This window comes from Phasianus colchicus, chromosome 5 (genome assembly GCF_987193195.1).
Source record: "Phasianus colchicus chromosome 5, bPhaCol1.hap1.1, whole genome shotgun sequence".
Taxonomy (NCBI): domain Eukaryota; kingdom Metazoa; phylum Chordata; class Aves; order Galliformes; family Phasianidae; genus Phasianus; species Phasianus colchicus.
This window is the reverse complement of record NC_143440.1, coordinates 51,870,094-51,888,208: the sequence shown is the minus strand read 5'-3', so window position 1 is coordinate 51,888,208 and position 18,115 is coordinate 51,870,094. Positions and strand designations below refer to the sequence as shown.

The 18,115-nt window shown below is 42.0% G+C and overlaps 1 protein-coding gene across 2 annotated transcripts in view; it reads right to left on the bottom strand.

The window, feature by feature from the left end:
• ASPG (asparaginase) overlaps nt 1-8,587 on the bottom strand; it is a 46,262-nt gene extending 37,675 nt beyond the window's left edge. Inside the window, exons 1-2 of one of the 2 annotated variants that reach the window (XM_090141716.1) lie at nt 8,286-8,587; nt 3,379-3,508 (exon numbers count right to left, since the gene is read on the bottom strand). In XM_090141716.1, the coding sequence (XP_089997842.1) occupies nt 3,379-3,508; nt 8,286-8,433 (278 nt within the window). In that variant the 5' untranslated portion in view covers nt 8,434-8,587. The remainder of the gene's footprint in view (nt 1-3,378; nt 3,509-8,285) is intronic. The other variant, XM_031592911.2, reaches the window with a different exon arrangement.
• Between the last annotated feature and the right edge of the window lie 9,528 nt (nt 8,588-18,115).

The window sequence follows — 18,115 nt, the reverse complement described above, 5'->3', positions numbered from 1 at the left end:
CTAAACTTAAATTTGGGAGGTGAGGAGAAGTTGGCAAAAACAAAGGCAGGTAAGAATAATGCAGAGTCACTTTGTTTAAGTTTGGAATTGAGTTCTAACGTAAGTTCCTATCAAGCCTTATGGTTTAAAAAATGCTTCGTAAGCTATTGAGAGGAATCTGTAAAGCTCCCAAGATACACAGAGGGTTCACAGATGAGTTTCAACAACTGCTTAATGCTGTGATAACTACAAATTCCTTGCAACGAAGGGAGTCTTCTCTTCAGAGTCTTAGGACTGGCCTTTATTTTTATAGCTTTTACAAAGTTTACTTTCCTTGGTTTCTCTGACCTCAGATTTCAGAAAATATTTCTGTTTTTAGCTAATACATCAAGTAAACTGTTGCCAAATGACCCACAGTTCCCTAGTGTTAGACTACCTTCCTCAAGTCCCAGCTTAACCGGCCTGTTAACATCTGACATCTAACATCATTGGTACCAGACATCTCTTGTGAATGATGTGGACTTTAAGCATGAAATAATATCAAAGATCTTAAAATACTGGCATAGTTGGAAACAGTGGCCCCACTGGTAATCAGTCATTGGCTACTGCACAAGTGCAACCTCAATAACTGAGAAGAGACTTCTCTCAGTACAAGGCAGATGGGACACAGCAACTATGCAAGTAAAAAAGAAGTCAAGTACATGTGGGGCTGAGCAATGCAATGCTTTCAAACTTCACATAGCATGAAGCCCAGCAGAAGAAGACCAAAGATAAAGAACTGTCTAGACACTGAGTACCTTATAGAAGTGCAAAATTCCAAATTTAGAGGGGAATTTTCAATGTCAAAGGAGAAGATGACTGCATAGTTCCGGTGGGATTGTTATGGCTATCTGTCCTTCCCACCTCCAAAGACCACCCATCTCCCTTTCTTCATCTGAAATCTGACTCTTCCAAGAGCTTTGAACTGCCAGCCACATGGGCTACAAACAGAGCAGGTGTTTTACCCCCACGAAATTTCCCTTTTCTCCACCTTCTTTAACCCCTCAGTATAGCCAACTGCATATAAATTGAGCTTTTCTAGTTACAAGGTTTGAGTTACAAGGTTTGGGGTAAAAAAAGAACTCCCCTGCAACTATTTTCTGCTACCTTTTTTGAAGCTTGGAAAAGAATAGAATATCCCCCATTTTCACAAATTCTTATGTTAGCATTTTAAAGGAAATTTTCAAGCTAGGAATGAGAAAGACCACAACTCCTGTCACTAAAACTGACTTACAGACATGCTGTCTGCTACAAGGATAAAATGACAAGGAAAAAAAAAAACATTTAAAAAAGCCTGAGAAACAGATATATACTTAACAGTCAGAATATGTTTGTATTTAGCAATGTGATGGCAAACAAGCAGCTATCACATCAGAACTACCAGCAGGCCAGCTCAGCCCTTTCTACTTTCCCTACCAAGCAAAGCCAGCCAGTAGCATGGCCAACAGCATCACCTTCAGAGCATTCTCAATGTTACTCCACTGCCTGATGACGATGCAAAGTTTTGTTTAACTGTGATTAATGCTTCTACATTTATTTCCTATGAGTGTAAGACAGTCAAAGGCCATGGTACTCTACAACATATGGATGTGCTTAGAGCACAGAGTTCAATGCCTTCCCTCAGCATTTGCAAGTGCTGTTTTTTCCTTACTTGCTATTCTTGCTTATAACAATATAAAATATGCAATAAAAAATAAATCACCTAAAAAAATCTGAGCAACCACTCCCCATATGAAACCTATGTGAGCGTTGCTTACAGTAGAGAAAGTGCTTAATCAACTGACTGACTGTAATTAAGTTATCATATGAAAAATTGCTTTATTGGCCATCACATTTATACGTGCTGCCTAAGAGCAATTTCATAAGACAGTAGAAAATTTGTGAAAAGAGCTTCTCAAGAAGTGTTGCTTAAATAACACACAGCATACCACAACCAAGACCAGCCTACTCTTCTGCTTTTGACTCCTCTTCCCGAGAAGGATGATCATTAGATGGTATCTTTGTTATTACATCAGAGTTACAACACAATTGCACAAAGTTCACAAAATACTCCCATTTTCTTCTTCAGAAAGCTGCGTTATTTCTCAGCTGCCTCGTTAAAATATCACTCAGGTAGCACAAAAGAGGAAATGGCAGATTGCCACAACTGACTTCTGCAAATGGCACACAGCAGTGCCAGAAAAAAGAGGACAGGACTGTTTTTTAAACTTCAGGTCTTGATCTGAATTACTGTTTCAAGGTTTTCTGCTCTTTGTGGAAAACATATACCAGAAAAAGTATATTTAGGAGTCCAATATGCATTTTAAATCCCCTAAAGTATTTAAAAGCTATTCAGTTAGCACTGGAACAAATCTCAAATTTTCTTGGTATAGCCATTGGATTTAACATAAATTGTGTATTCACATCCATATCAATCTGCTGAGAGTTCATTATTTTCCCTTCATTCATCTTCCTGCTGTCTGCCTTTTAAGAATTTACTTTTAACACAGAGACCTTAGTACAAAATAGAAAGAAATTAATAAACCTTACAATTTGTTTTTATGATTTTTTGCATAAAGTTTAAGGAATATCCATTTGCACTCTTATAAAAAACAGCAACAGTCCTATTTATTCTTGAGTGATTGTAAAATCATCCTTTGTGCCAAGTTAACATGTTTACAGGGGCAGTCATTCATCACAGCTGTGGAATATCTCAAATTAGCATACTGCCCTCTAAATAAAACCTAAAAGCTTACTAATCATTGCCCAAGAGTTAAGAAGCAATGCAGATTAATTGTAAGCCCAATCAGCTATTATCATAATGTTGCATAAATTTGGGAAAGACAATCAGCTTTTGGGTTTAAAAAACAAAAAACAAAAACAGAAGGCCTGCAGAATTAAAACATGAGGCCTATTCATGGACGCATTAATTAGATGCTATTTTATCAGGCATGCCAAAGATAATGCACACAGAGCTGTATTTGCAGCTTTCCTAGCTATTTGGGAATATCTGTATGCTTGCATAGTAGCCCATTAATATCAAAATCCAGAAAAAATATAGGACTTAAGCTGCCCAGAATGTCTGCTTGTTGACAAATTTATAAGTAATTTCTCAAGCAGTTTTATGACACTTCATATTTTGCATAGTACCAGGCACCCCAGGCTTTTTCCTTTTAGAATCATGGAATCACAGAATCATTAAGGTTGGAAGAGTCCACTAAGATCATCCAGTCCAACCATCAACCCACCCCCACCACGCCCACTTTTAAGTCAATATAAACATTTTTGCTAATTTCATAGTAGAACCCCCATATCAATTGTTTCAGAGACAATTATTTTAAAATCTACACAGTTCCCTCTCCCCAGGGAAGAAGTACTTACGGGAGCACCAGTGTGTCATCTGGAAATTCATGGAGGTTGCGCAGTTTTGTTTCCTGGGCATATGCATCATCATGCAGCATTGGCATCGTCTTCAAGCTGCTTACCAACTTATTGGCCTCAGGAGCAAGTCCTGAAAAAAAAATATATATAAATAAATAAAGTAAATAAAGGATGGAAGGTAGTGAGTAGCACCAAAAAGGGGGAAGAAATCAGTTTATACAGCTTGTGGCCCATCCTTCTCAATGTAACATGAACAGTCTACTGCCAGTTCAGAATGTGAGAACAATGTAATCAATAAATCTCTGCGCAGTTATTCTTTTCCAGGCTTTAAATAAATAAATAAATCCCTTATTTGGCAGAAATAAGGTTAGGAATCCCCTGCGTATCATGTGTGTATGTTTTACCTAAATTGTTGTCTGTGTGCAAATACTGATAGCAAAAAGCTACCATTCTTTTTGCCATAGCAACCCTCTCGCCAGTGACGGGATATTTACCAAACACTGGACGTTGTTTTGCACTACAAAGCTGTGATATTTTTGCTTAAGCTCCTTAGCTTACGTCCTACAGATGTACTGGCACAGACAGCAAGGTGCTACTATGGCTGTATTGAAAAGCTGTGCGTTAGGTCTTACTGTCAGTGGCAACAGCATTTGCACAAAGGGGAAAAAAATAAAAGGGAAAGCCTAAACAAATCCCACACTAGGTATTGAGCATAGGCAGATACAGAAAAAGATCTGTTTATAAAGACAGAGAAATAGCAGCTTGCCAGATGAGTCCTAAATACTGAGTTCCCCATCAGCCTCCCTGGAACAGGAGCTTTCCACCAGCAGGTTGAGGACTGAACACCTTAACTGACACAGTGGAGATACATGAGGACTAGATGACCTTAGAGGTCTTTTCCAACTTTAATGATTCTATGGAAGTGTGGATGCATCCTGAGCTCTGTTCACCCTCTCCCTGCCCTGGACATCCTCCTATCTGTGGCAATGACCTCAAAGATGGCTGAGGCCTACACCAGCCCAAGCCTCTGAAGGATGTGCTGTACCTGCAGGCATTCTGGGGGCAATCAGGTATTTCAAAAGGAACCCAAATGCTGCTCTCTGCTAGCTAAAAAGGCACCTTCAACGTTTAACGTTACATTTGGTTTGACAGAGCTGAGTTCCACTGTGAACTCAGCCTACAGCTGCTCTAATAGTGGTAGGATGAAGGTTGTCTCTGTATCTGGCTGCTGAAATGAGCTGAGAGGAAGACGCTCTGAATTTAGCAAAGTGAAACATTACATATTTTATTAACTCTTATATCTTTAAGTGCCAGCAGCACATTAGGAGTTTCTGGATCAGCAGTATTCCAATTAGATTACAACAAATCCAGTTATAAGATTATATTGCAGTGTTCAAGCAGAGGCACTTCTTTCTGAACTCCAAGATTCCGCTGGTCCTGCTGTGCAGTCCTACCTGCTCTGACAGCGAAGAAATTCTCAAACCTCATAATTCAACTTCTGCCAGGTCCAGTCAGTCACAGTTTGAGGCTAAATAATCAGAGAATCATCACCACCTGGTCCAACTCCCCTCCAAGGAACAGGGACATCTACAGCTAGAAGAATTCTCTCCCACTTCCCAGCTCTTCTGATTGCCTGAATATCATTTGCACACAAGTTCACATCTTTTTTATTATTTCATCTTCAAACAAGTTTGTTCTTTAAAATATTCCAAAATACAGAGGAACAGCAACAGCATTAGCTGAAGTGCACGCAGCCTGCTTTACTTTCCAAACTGATGGAAAATCCTTAAGAATGCCCTAATCTCTTTCCTGGCTTGCCCTAAATGAAGTACAAGGCCTTTTCATAGCCAGCTTCCTTGCAGGATGGCAACAGCATTTGAGTGGCTTTGGTTGGATTCCTACTGGAACATTTTGTTTTACAAAATATACTTAACGTGCTTCCAGCTTTGGATGTTTTGTTCCTTCAGTTACAACCCCTGCTTATTCCTATTAAAGATGTCCCCAGCTTACTCACAAGTGGCCAATGCACTTGGATATAGAGTCATCCTGGCTCTGAAGCTCCACACAGTAGCAGAGTGTTTTTTTTGTTTTCCCATGTTCACCTTACTCTGAATACTGGCAATGGATTAGAGAGCTTACTTCTTCTATTTGCTTTAAGAGCAGGAGAGCTGATGAACAATAATATTCTAAAATCTCTTCCAAATGAACGTTCCTCACCTCTGGATCACAAATCTGATGGGATGTTGCTGTACCTACTTGACAGTGAACAAACCTTCAGAGATTCTGCAGACACAGCAGAATGGCTCACAACCTACACCGTCCCCTGCATGCACCCACGTTTGGCAGTATTTTCTGCTCCACTGCTTCAAGGAGCCACGCAGGGGAACTCAAGCACAACACAGTTCTACTTTATTATGCATGGAAAATATCTTCTGTGAGCCAAACTCATTAACCGAGCATTTGTAGCAGCTTTACCCCTGCAGAGAAGAGGCGAGTCATGCAACTCATCCAAACACCTCTCATCAGCTGCTGACCTGTTCCTCTGCAGCTGACCAACCCCATGGTGAGAAGAACAAGGATGATTCTGTCTCAGCTGGAGCCAAGGACTCTGTTTCGCTCCAGTACTAAAACTAATATAGTGATAGCTACTTATCAGTCTCGTTAACCTATAGCCTGTGTTGCAGCAGAGAATGGGGAGCTGAAAGACTCCAGTTCAGCTGTGTTTTCAGGGCTTCTGACACCCAAAGAACCCACCACAGGAGTTGGGTCCTATTTGGACCACAGCAGTCAGTCCTTCAGCAGTTTACTACGTCTAGAAAAGACAGAAAATTAACTGTGTTACCCAGAAAGACTATTCCAAGTAATCCTTCTAAGGGGATTTAGCTTAGCCCTACTTGTGTTTGTTAGGATTTCTTTTCTCACTTTTTGAGGTAAAAGCTATGAAAGAGAGCAGTACTCAAGGCTGAGGAAAAGACCTTCCTGAAAGCACGATCCAGGAGGAGCAGGGCACAATCTTGACGTGGGGATCAGTGTTACAATAACCTCACTGCACAGAGCAGCAGGATTATCCTTCTGAACTGAGCTCCTGATAAGCCAAAAGAGGTGGGAGGAATGAAGTAGGAGGCAGCAAAAGGAAGAAATCTAAAACATGCACTGAGGCGGCTTATTTGAATGTAAAGCAGGAATGCTGGGAGAGGCTGCAGGTGATTTTGGTTGTCACTTCACTGTATGAACACAGAGACCACTCATCCTCTGAAAGACTCCGCAGGGCTAAGTTCCAGGGCCACAGGGAGTTCAAAAGGTCTGAGAGGTGCTGAGGTTGCCACGTGCACACAGATCAACTGCAAAGCACCTGCAGCGGGCTCACCATCAGACCAGGCAGCCATCAACCATCATCCATACGTGCACAACGAGCCCAGGGAACGTGACTGTAACCAGAACTGCACATGGGGGCAGCTCTACATAGGCCTGATGCGTTCTGCAGGGAGTAAGCTCCTACCAAACTGTCAGCATTTACAAGTGATATCATCTTTTCTTGTAAGGGGAACGGCTATAAAAAAGCCTGTCAGCCTACATGGGAATTAGGTGGGAGCCTTGCTTGCACCTTTCAATTGCTGCCGTAAAAAGTTTTATGCTGCTCAAGAAACCCACTGCTGTTTACTTTGCTTGAAATAAAACACAGCTAACACAGGTTCTAATTTCTAGCTATTGATTAATAAAGGAAACAAGCACATTGTGGAGGATTTTTTTTTTTTTTAACCTTTTAAGCACGCTGCTTCTCTCACGCCCTTTCACCAGCTTCAGTCTAAACACGATGGACTGCCAAATATTCTTAGAGGCACTCCAGCTGCTCTGCTGTGCTGTGCACAAGAAGCAGGCAGAACCCTCAGCAGGATGCAGCACATCGGCAGCATCGGATCAGAACTGTCAGATAGTTTGCATATGCTGTAATGATTGATATGTATTAGGCAACAGAAATAAAGCACACAATCCAAAGAGGCCGTGGAGTTCATTCATAAAAGAATGGAGACTTTTTTTTTTTTTTAAAGGTGTTTGGGAAACTGAGACAGAAATAGGAAAAGATGTTAGCAGCAGTGCAAATAGAGGAAAGTGACCACGTGTCACTCGAAACACAGATTCCTCTTGCAGCTGTCATACCTCAGGCTCATTTCACAGGTTAAACACAGGGACGACAGCCATAAAAAACAAAGCACAACAACGCTGGGAAGTATGTGCCCTACAGCAACAAGGAACAGCAATTGCCTAAGAAGAAAGGAAACAAATCTAGCGTAGAGAACTCAGAGGTGAAGCCATAAGTGCTTGGAACCTACAAATGCACATCCGAGATGTTATTTCAACTGTGAAACTCCGCAGTAGGTAACAGGAGCACCCTACTTCTATTGCTGGAAGCTTACAGACTTTAGCCACGCTGGGACGCTGTGCTGCCTACCAAGTAAAGAAAAAAAAAAGGAAACTTAGGTTCATCCAAACCAAACGGCTCCCATTCTCTCCACACCCCCAACCCGACGTCACCCTACGTGCCACAGAGCCCGGGACGATCCTTTTGGGGCTAAAAAATACGCAACGTGAGCGGTGGAACGAAGCTGGTTTCATTTTCAGCGCGCGAGCGTGGAGAGAAAGGACTGGCGCTGCAGGAAACGCGTTGTTCCGTGCCCTGCCGTCCCCAGCCCAGGGGCCGCCGCTCACAAGGATGCGCTCCCACCGGTACAGACGCGGGGTTTGAGGAGAAAGGACGCCGTTTTGGTGCCGTTCTCCCGCTGGAAGCCCGGCTTTTAGCTGGTGCAGGGAGCGGCCTCCTTCTCTTCTCTTCCCATCCCTTCCCCTCCGCCCGCAGAACGCCGTTCCCCACGGCTGCAGCCCGGCTCGCCCCGCACGGCGCCGCTCACCCTTGTCGTCCTGCACCATGCCGATGGTGCCGCCCGTATTGATGACCAGCACCCGCACCTCGCTGACGGCCTTACAGCCGGGCACATCCTCGCGGTGGGTGCCGGACAAGGCTTTGCCCAGCGAGCCCCGCGCCACCGCCGCCTCCATCCCGACCCGGAGGAACCGCTACCTCCGGCGAAAAGGGGTTTCAGAGGGCGGCCCGGGGGACGCCTCCGTCCCGCCCCCCGCCGGCCGGGCAGGCAGCGGGGTGGGGCCCAGAGAGGCGGGGAGAGCTGCAGCGCCTCCGGAGCGCGCCCGGCTGCGGAGGGCGAGAGAGGCGGGGCGCGGCACGGCCCCTACGTGCCGCTGGTCCTCCGTCCAGCTCCTCCGAGCGCGGGCGGCGGTGCGGGATCTTCCCCTCGTGCGTCCGGAAAGCGAGGACGGGAAGCCCTGTGCTTACCTGGCTCGTTCCCAGCGTCTGCTCACGCCCTCCGTTTCCGCTTCCTAACGTGGACCCATCGCTTTCATGCAAGTTTTCTCGCAAGAAAGGAATGAAGATCCACCTTCAGGCAGCGCATCAAGCCGCGGGACAAGCAGGAGAGCTGGGGCAGTACCGCCTGCTGACAGCGGGCAGGGTTGGGATGGAATTGTCGCCCTGCAGTAAGATAAAAGCAGTGGAACAAGCAGCACAGCAGAAGGATGCAAAGCCAGATGGATCTCTCAGTTAAATCAAGCATCCCTCTGTACTTCTCTGCCCACAAACTCCTTCATCTGAGCTCGTGCCCCTTTGAGGACATTTGCCCTAAAGGACTGCTATCTCCTGCCAATCCGTCACCACACAGTTATCCATGCACACAGTTACAGCTCCTGTTGCTCAGCCCTTCCCAAAGTACTGGGGGAAAACCAGGCTCACGGGCAGCAAAGATGCTTGGCGTGTCAGCGCTGCCCTTCCTTGTTTTCCAGCTGCATCCTTCACCTTGCACAGGAAGACAACGAAGGACAGCACTGCTAACACGCTTTCTGAAACAGATTAACAACCACAAATCTGTCTCAAACTGGAGGGCTGAAAGCAGGGATAGCAGACATCTGGTTCAACAGCTAAGGGCCATTTGAGCATGCACCTAGAAGTATGACTATGAGTCAATCATCTTACTCCATAAATAGTGAGCAGCCCAACAGCCGGTCCCCTTGAGCTCTCCTACATGGCCACAGCTGCACGATGGGATCTGCCCTCAAGTATGGACACATTCTGAGGTTACATCTGCACAGAGATCCACGACACCTCGATGTCAAGACACCTTGCTGATACAGATCCTCAGTAAGTGACTAATTGTTTTAGGTTTTGTTAGCTTTGCTAATATTGTATCTTCGTGCACATATGATTCCTTAGACACAAACTGTTGATCGAGTCTGGGACTAGGAGCAGATCCAGCCACACCTCTGTGGTTTAAGAGGCTTAGAAAGCAATGGGGTCCACTCTAACTCTCATGACTCAATGGGACAGTCTCTTCTATGTGTGTGTTTAACCCTACCTGCGATGCAGTAAATAATTGGGTGTATCCAGCCATCTGGTTGGTCAAATCTGATTAATCACAGTTAAATCACTACATTATATTGTATCAATAAATATACTCCTGCTTTTCTCTTCTGAGTGAAGCATATAGTGTGGTTGTTTCCATACATGCAACCAAGTGCTGTAATTTGTAATAAATATCGTAACAGTGAAATATTGGTGAACTGCCAATATAGGGATCATAAAATTGGTTTCCAACCTATTTTGCATTATAGACTTGAGTTTCAGCTTACACATCACCTGTGACCAACAGCAGGCTAGGTGTTTCTCAAATTCTCCTAAAATTTCCTGTAACAGTCCTCTTAAGCTTCCAGACAGACAAGCCCCTCTTCATCTCTGAAGTAGAAGCATTATGCCTCAAAGCTAAATACAAGTTGAAGACAATTTTTTTTAAGGTTTAGTGACTAGGTAAAAATAGTTGACAGGTAAAGGAGCTAGGGAGGAATGATTTACATGATCTGCAGTTCCACAGATCTGACATCCTTGTCTGCGCACCTCACTGACACAGGTAAGATGCCTCTTTCAGATACTCACTGTCTTTATCCTTAGAAATCAGTAATATGGTTGAAAATTTCACTGCATAGTTCTGTCTCCTGAAGTATAAGCATTCACAGAATTATTAGGTTGAAGGAGACCACTAAGATCAAACAGTCCAACCATCAACCCATCCCCACCGAGCCCACCAGCCACGTCTCTCAGTGCCATTCCCTGCATTTGAGATTTTCATTTTTAAAAACCAAACGGAGCAGCATATGTCAGAAGAGCAATCTATTGGATTGACATCTTCACTTTACAGAAGTGGGTGGAGAAGGAGCTTAAATGCTCTTTGAATTACTTCTGTTGTTCAAAGTTGACTTAGTATGAAATGATTCACCTAAAATGCAACTGCAGTAGTGCAGTATTACATCGGAGGCAAGTACAGGCACAATGCCATGCCTGTGCTACAGCTAGAATAAAATTAATGTATTCAGTATGTATCTTTGCTTTCCCTTCAAAAAGTTGTCCCTGGCATCCATGAAATCTTTTGGGTTGCTTGTCCCTCACCCAATGTCCTCCCTCACAGCTGTTGGGGTGGAGGAAGTCCCTCAGGAGAACCAGTCTATGATGAAGGCAACTTCTCACTTTGTGAGGGAGCTTCACCCCGTCCTGCCCTTCAGTGGCCTTTTTGCCTGCTGCTACTGATCATGGTGATGTCACCCAACAGTCAGTGATGTTGACTAGAAGCCTTGAGACAGATCCTTGCTGTGCAATCATGTCAGCCCTTTGCACAGAACAAGCCAGGCACAGCCCTCATCTCCCTTGTCACCATGAAAAAGCCTGTATCTATGCATTACATATAAAACTACAACTGTATACTAGCTGCATGCACCTAATAATCACTTTTTATTTTGTACTGAACCATTAAGAATGATATTCATGGATCTAAAGTAAATTGAAAACTAGCACAAGAATGACTCATTGCATAAACGGATGGATGGAGGGGTGACTAGGTACCAGCTCCATAGAAACAATCTAAAGAATATACAGGAATAACACCAACTTAAATAAAAGATTTTGACAATAGAAAAACAGTTATGGAGCACAAAGAGTTGCAAGAGATATATTTCCCTGAAATGATGTCATAAATAACAGAACATTATCTCACAGGGGAGGCAATACAACCTTAAGCTGTCCATTCCAAGATGGGTTTATTCTAACACTTCTAATAGCTCAACAAAAGCTCCCAGATGGTCTTAAGAATGTAAACCTGGAAGATCAAAAAGTCTCCCTGGAAATTTAATAGGAAATACTACATTTTAAATAATATTCTTGTAAGCAGAAAGCAACAATGGCCTTGAATGACTTAACAGACTTAAGATCCAAAGCTGTGAGGAGCGTGAAGCAGGGAGTTTTGGAATCAGAAAAGCACAGTGGTATTTAATATTACGTAGGTATAGCATCCAATATATCAGAAGGAGTACAGTGACACTCACTAGCTGGAAGGAGATCCTGCCATCGCAGCCGGTTTGCTCCAGCAGTCATTGTACCAGCCCTGCAATCTGTCAACATGACCTTTAGCTCTGAGGTTGGGAAAAGAAAGGAAAAAAAATATACATATATCAGCCCAGTGACGCAATGTCCTGCTAGTTAGCATTGTCACAGTTGTTCTGAACATTGTGAATCAAACAGGATTAGGAAGTCTGCCAAGTGAGTCTAAGTGGGAGCTGAGGAAAAATACAACAAAAACACACGCCAAAAAACTTCAAACTGTGAACAGACAGCAAAGAATGCTGCTACAAGGTAGTACTTAACAGGCTTTCAGGACAGTTTTCCTTTCTAAAAAATAATTTTAAGTGAAGACCTCACATATTTCAGTTACTTCTTTCTGATAAGTAACAGTACAATGATTTACTGCACAAACTGTACAGGTTTTTACCTTTACAGTAAAAACACTTGAATATTTTCACATATTATTACCCCCTGCTAAAACATCTATACAAGCACACATTATAATGCCCTGTGAGATATATCAATGTTATCACCATTCTAAGCTGAAGAAACTGAGGCACAGAGCTGGGTAAATACTCTGGAGTTAAGCTCTCAGCATTTGGACTGGGTGGGCAGTCCCTTACCCAACAACAACACTATTCATAGGATAATACATGCAAAGTAGGAGAAAAAAAAAATAGATTACCTTTGGATATGAAACTAAAAATTTTCTTTCAACTGAGAGTTTAATGATCTTTTTTCTTAACTTGATGATAAGCTTCTGTTATATCAGATGATTAAAATGTGACTCAGCCAAAAAGGCTGTTTTTGTTAGAGAATCTTTTCAACTGCTCTAGAACCCCACACCTTATTTGAAACTACCAGACCTGCAGTGGGTAACACCAGGGCTCACCACCTTACTCTAGTTTTTAGAGGTGAGATTGACCCGTGAACAAGCTGAAACTGGAACCTATATCCTGTAAATCAGTTCTTTGCACTGCAGTCTCGTAAAGGAAAAAAACAAACAAACCCTCATTCTCCTTTCTACAGTTTAACTGGACTGCATTCCTCAGTGGAGTAGCACCATATCAGCCTGACGTAAACTGCTGCACTTGGCCGTGAGACTTCTGACCTGTAGCCACAGGATATTCAACAAATAGTAGTAATACAAAGAACACACAGGCTTCATCAATGAAAGAAGTACTCAAGCACGTTTTATACCATTCACTATATACAATGCTGCATTTAATATAGGATTATACTCTTATATTCAAATGAGGCAAAAAAAAGCTCTTAAGGAGGAATTTGGTGATCTCTTCTGATTATTCAGCAATCACTGGATTGAAGCAGTGTGATACACAAACAGATTTCTCTAGAAAAGTCAATCTCCACACATGGGGCTTTGAGCAATCAATAGAGGGAGGTGTTCCTGCCTATAGCAGGGGGTTGGAAGTAGATGATCTTAAAGGTCCCTTTCAACCCAAACCATTCTATGATTCTATTACTCTTCTTTGGACCGCAGACAAGATTATTCTTTTCCATGAGTTAAGTACATAGGAGGGCTTAGACCTTATGGAAATCTTGTTTGTGAATGGTTGATTCACTATGCTATAAATATTCCCTTTTCCCCTTTCATTGGCACTCTCATCCCTCCTCAGCCATGAGCCTTGTAACCACATTAGTTCAAGAGGACATTTACAAGCCTGAAGGGTACACGTCAATCTGATGATCCTCATTCCTCCACAAGAAAGAAATGGTCACACGATGGAATACAGGGTACTGTATGGCTGCAATGACCACCAATGATACAAAGCATAACAACCAGCCATGGACAGTCTAAAGCAGCACTTAAATGACTCAGTAAGAAGTTTCTGGGTTTGAGTTTGCAACATATACTAGAACTCAACAGCATCATCTAGCAGCAGGCTGCATGTGCTGGCAAGGCTGTATATAGATGCAGTCAACGTTACATCCATGGTTTGAGTGATGGACTAAAACACAACTAGAATAAAGCAAACAAGATACACGAGTACCATACGGCATGAGTCAGAGGCCTCGTGATAACAGAACCCCAGAGGCTGCCGGCAGGATAAACTACTGACTTTTCTTTTTTTCAAGGCTTTAGAAAAACAGAGTAATATTAAAAAATCATTCAGGCATACAACCAGTAGAAGTGAACAAGTGCCAGAGTGAGTTCATAAGGCACATGCCCGTGATCAGCCCACTGAGGATGTGGAACGTGCTGTAACGGGTAGACTGCTTTGTTGGCAGTTTGTTCTTTAACAACTAGCAGGGTTTTTGGGTGGCTGGAGCTCTTAAAAGCAACATAATGTTTAATTGCAACTGTTAGGGTGTTTACTGCACTCCTCAGTTGGAGCTTGTAGGGGTTTATCTGTTTGTTTAAACCATTACTTGGTTTAACCACCAGGCACTGACAATTCAGAACTACATAATGAACCAGACTGCTTGCCAGTGGCCACCCACGTCCTTCCACTTTGATAACGTGGGGTGCTGGACCACAAGGCCCAGATTCCTGTGCAGTGTCCCACCCACCTCTGCTTGAATCAAGGGAATTCACAGCTCTTTTCCTGACACAGAAAGACAGAAAGCCACGCTGCAGCTGCTCCTTTATAACAGACACTCTCTGCACGTTTCCCTTAGCTTCTAACTTTCTTTTTAACTACTAAAGAACAGAATGATGTCAATAGTAGTTCTTCTGTAAATGCCTCCTTTAGCCTCAAGGTTCCTTTTGATTCCATTTCCATAAATCACTAATCCACAAAAACAAAGTACACAGCACTCTCAGCACTAAATAAAAGTCAGTAAGAACTGAAGAGTGTGCCCAGCACCTCAGGATACTTCACAGTTTTAGCCAATCTTCCCCTGTCCTGTTAGATGAATTAAGCAGTGGTGCGTACTCTATGACTTTAGTTAATCTTCTTACAGCTAGAGTAATTAAAGAATGAAAAAATAGCATAACCGTAGTCTATAGTCCTTTTTTCTCCAATTTACCATAGGTGTTGTAACTCTAAGTCAGTCTCTGTACGTTTCAGAACTGTTTGCAGCAGCTTTTTATTTCCTTCAGACAAGAGCTACTGCAAATTTTATTAAACTAGAGGTTGAAATGTTTCAAAACTGAAAAAAACTTACCAAAGATAGCCAGCTAAATTTGACTGCACATCAATACTTATAAGGCATGAGATAAATTAAGAAAAAAAGCTAGAGAGTCTGAATACCTGGATTTACAGTTCTCAAGCAATCGTAACAGTCAATATTGATGTAGCAGAAACAAATAAAAAAAACCATCTCAGTTCAAACAAACTGAAACGCCAAAGTTTGAAATTGGGCAGCAATAAAGACAAAAGCTTGCATTTTAATATTAAAATAATCATCACATCATCATCAGTGTCATCAGCTCCAGAAGCACAGTTTTGTGTAGAACTTGCTATCTTGAATACATGTATTGATAGTTGTTTGAGAAGTCCTTTATGTTCCAGCTCATCTAATACATTTACAACACAGTACAACAGAACATTCATTTCTAAAATCATTTTGTGATCATTTGTATACTTTTGTTGAAAGCGTCCACTTAGCAAAAGTGTAAAAATCTGTTACTTACAGGAGCACTGCTGCGTTTATAGAAGCTCACAAGTACCAGGCTTTCCTCTGTACGCTTCTCCATCCTGTAGCACTGCCACTGAATTGCACAAGTGTCACTATCAGCTACTGTATGAATATATTAGCTTCAGTAACTGTTCTAGTTATTAAGTATTAATTGGTATTAATTCTTAGTCATCATTAAGACTATCAGAAGCAATCACATTTTTTTCCTAGTGTATCCTCAACCTTCTTAACTTCTATTGCATAAATAAAATCCAAGAAACACCTATTTCCTAAAGAACAGGTGAAATAGATTTAAAGTAGGTCTCTTCAATATCCATCTTAACTGGTAAGTGGGCAGGAAAACTTGGTCTGGACAGCAATCATTGTCAAAGTTAAACTCAGAGATCTATGGTTTTAACTAGAGAAAGCAAAGCAACTCTCTACAGCCGTGTGTGTGTCTGTTTGTCTGACTAAACACTGCTGACAGGTGCATCTTTCCCTTTTTAAACACAGGTGTTCAAAGAGAAAGTCACCCCTGGGTCCTTTATTCTGTCTTTGGGGGAAAAAAAAAAGTGAGGTAAGACTTAAAAATCCTTTGTGGAAAGAACAAACAGTAGAGAAGAAACCCATCACAATGATTTGTGCAGCACTTGGGGCAAGGAGACTCGAGACAAGTTTCATAAGCACTGCGTGAAAAAGTGCTTTGCAGGAGAAAGCAGTCATTGTTCTTTTTGGAGGGTACGAGAAAACAGCTACCAGTGTTTGAAGCACAATGGCCCTCTTTCCTTACAGGAAGAAAACTCCAAGTAAAACTACGCTTTGGTGGCAATGCTGTTTTGAGTTCTGATCCTTTCTATGCACTAAGGTAGACAGAAGAAAAAAAAACATTGTACCTATTACACTTTGAAATGATGCTGTTAATTATTTCCAAAGTCAGTGTAACTCATCAAGCCTATGTTAATGCTTGTATCTTGGCCCAAACTGTAATTCTAACATGAATCCCAATTTGCATGGCTTTTTTTTCTGACATCTGTATGTAGAGTGGAGTTTCATTCAAATCTGTTTTAAGGAGCATGGCAAGTGTACACAGCCCCCAGCATGGCGTGTTGCTTCTGTTTTAAAAATACACAGGACAATGTGGCCCAAAGAACAGACTGCCTTGTTTACACTGCAAACATTGCAGCAGTCTCAAGGACCAGAGCTACAGTTCTAATTTTATCTTCATTTAAGTGAATGCTATTACTTCCACAATAAAATTACAAAAACTGAAAAGGCCTGAACAGTCTCACTACTGGTTGTGCATGACTGTGTTTTTTTCCCCCTCAAGATCAAATAAATTATCCACAAATCTCAGAAGTTTGACCCTCAGTTATAAGCAACAACATCTGTGCTGTCTCTCCACAATTCTTTGCCCTGAGAAAATCATCTCCATGGCTGTGTGAACAGTTGACAAAAGGGAAGGTAATTCACTGGGGGCCGTGTGAATGTCCAGATTTGTTGCTTATTTTTAATAATTACATAATTTTCTCCTTCACTTTGTAAAAGCGTTCATATCTTGAAATAACCATAAAGCAAGTGCTTACAAGTACTATAATGAACCAACTTAGGAATCAGAGATTACGTTTCTCTGGCCTTTCAGCAATTCTTGTATACTTGGAATAACAGCTGCTATAGTTACAGAACAGCTATTATAAGAGTTAAAAGCCAAAAAAAAAAAGCAAAAAACCCAGCCAAACAAAACCAGTTCACTTAAGTTACTCAGACAGATTATGGGTTACTGGACTGGGCAGAAGGGGACATAGCTACTCCATTACTCTTAAGGACAAGAGCAGAAACCTCTCTTTTTTCTTTTTTTTTCTTTTTCTTTTTTTTTTTTTTTTTAAGGACACGAGCCATTACCTCTTTGCTGTAGGCATTACATCACACAAGTGGAAGTTCAAAGGGCAACAAAAAGCACACGAATAATGCCAGCAGATGGCAGCACGTGCACACAAACTCACCACGACAAGACACAATCAATGAATTAAAAACAAAGTCAGAATATGACAGATACACACTGTTCCTCTGTCAACTCTTGAATTCAGTGTTACTTATGAAGAATCCTAAGAAATCACACTACTTATACCATCCATGTTGGTATTGCAACGTTGCATTTTCCTACAGAGCTTCCCACCATTAACCAGGCAGAGCAAAGATTGGACATTGCTCATTTCATTTGCCCCCAGGTGCTCAGTTGCAACACACTGATTTTGGATACAACACTGTTGAGAAATGCCATCTAAAGCACTTAATTTCTTCATATTAAACTCATCACAATACAAAGTGTAATGTCTTGTAATTCACTAGTATTACTACAATGGATGAGGAAGGAATGCTCATAAGCAGCTACTGAAATGGTTCAATATACAGCTGCCCCTCTTGACACCACCTGCAGCTTAAAATAATTACTTAGTTTAAGCATTGGGGATTGAAACTGGAAGATCTCTGAGGTCCTTTTCAACCCAGGCCTTCTATGATTCTATCATTCTATGATCCTATGATTCATCACCTCACACTCCCCAAATCTGCTTGCCTTTTATTTAGAACAGAGATGACCACTGATGTCCGTTTTTCAGAAGACAGCTGGATTTCAACTATCCTCAAATCACTGAGTTAAGACTGAAAAGATGAATATTCTCTCCAACACTGCTTTTGTATTAATGTATT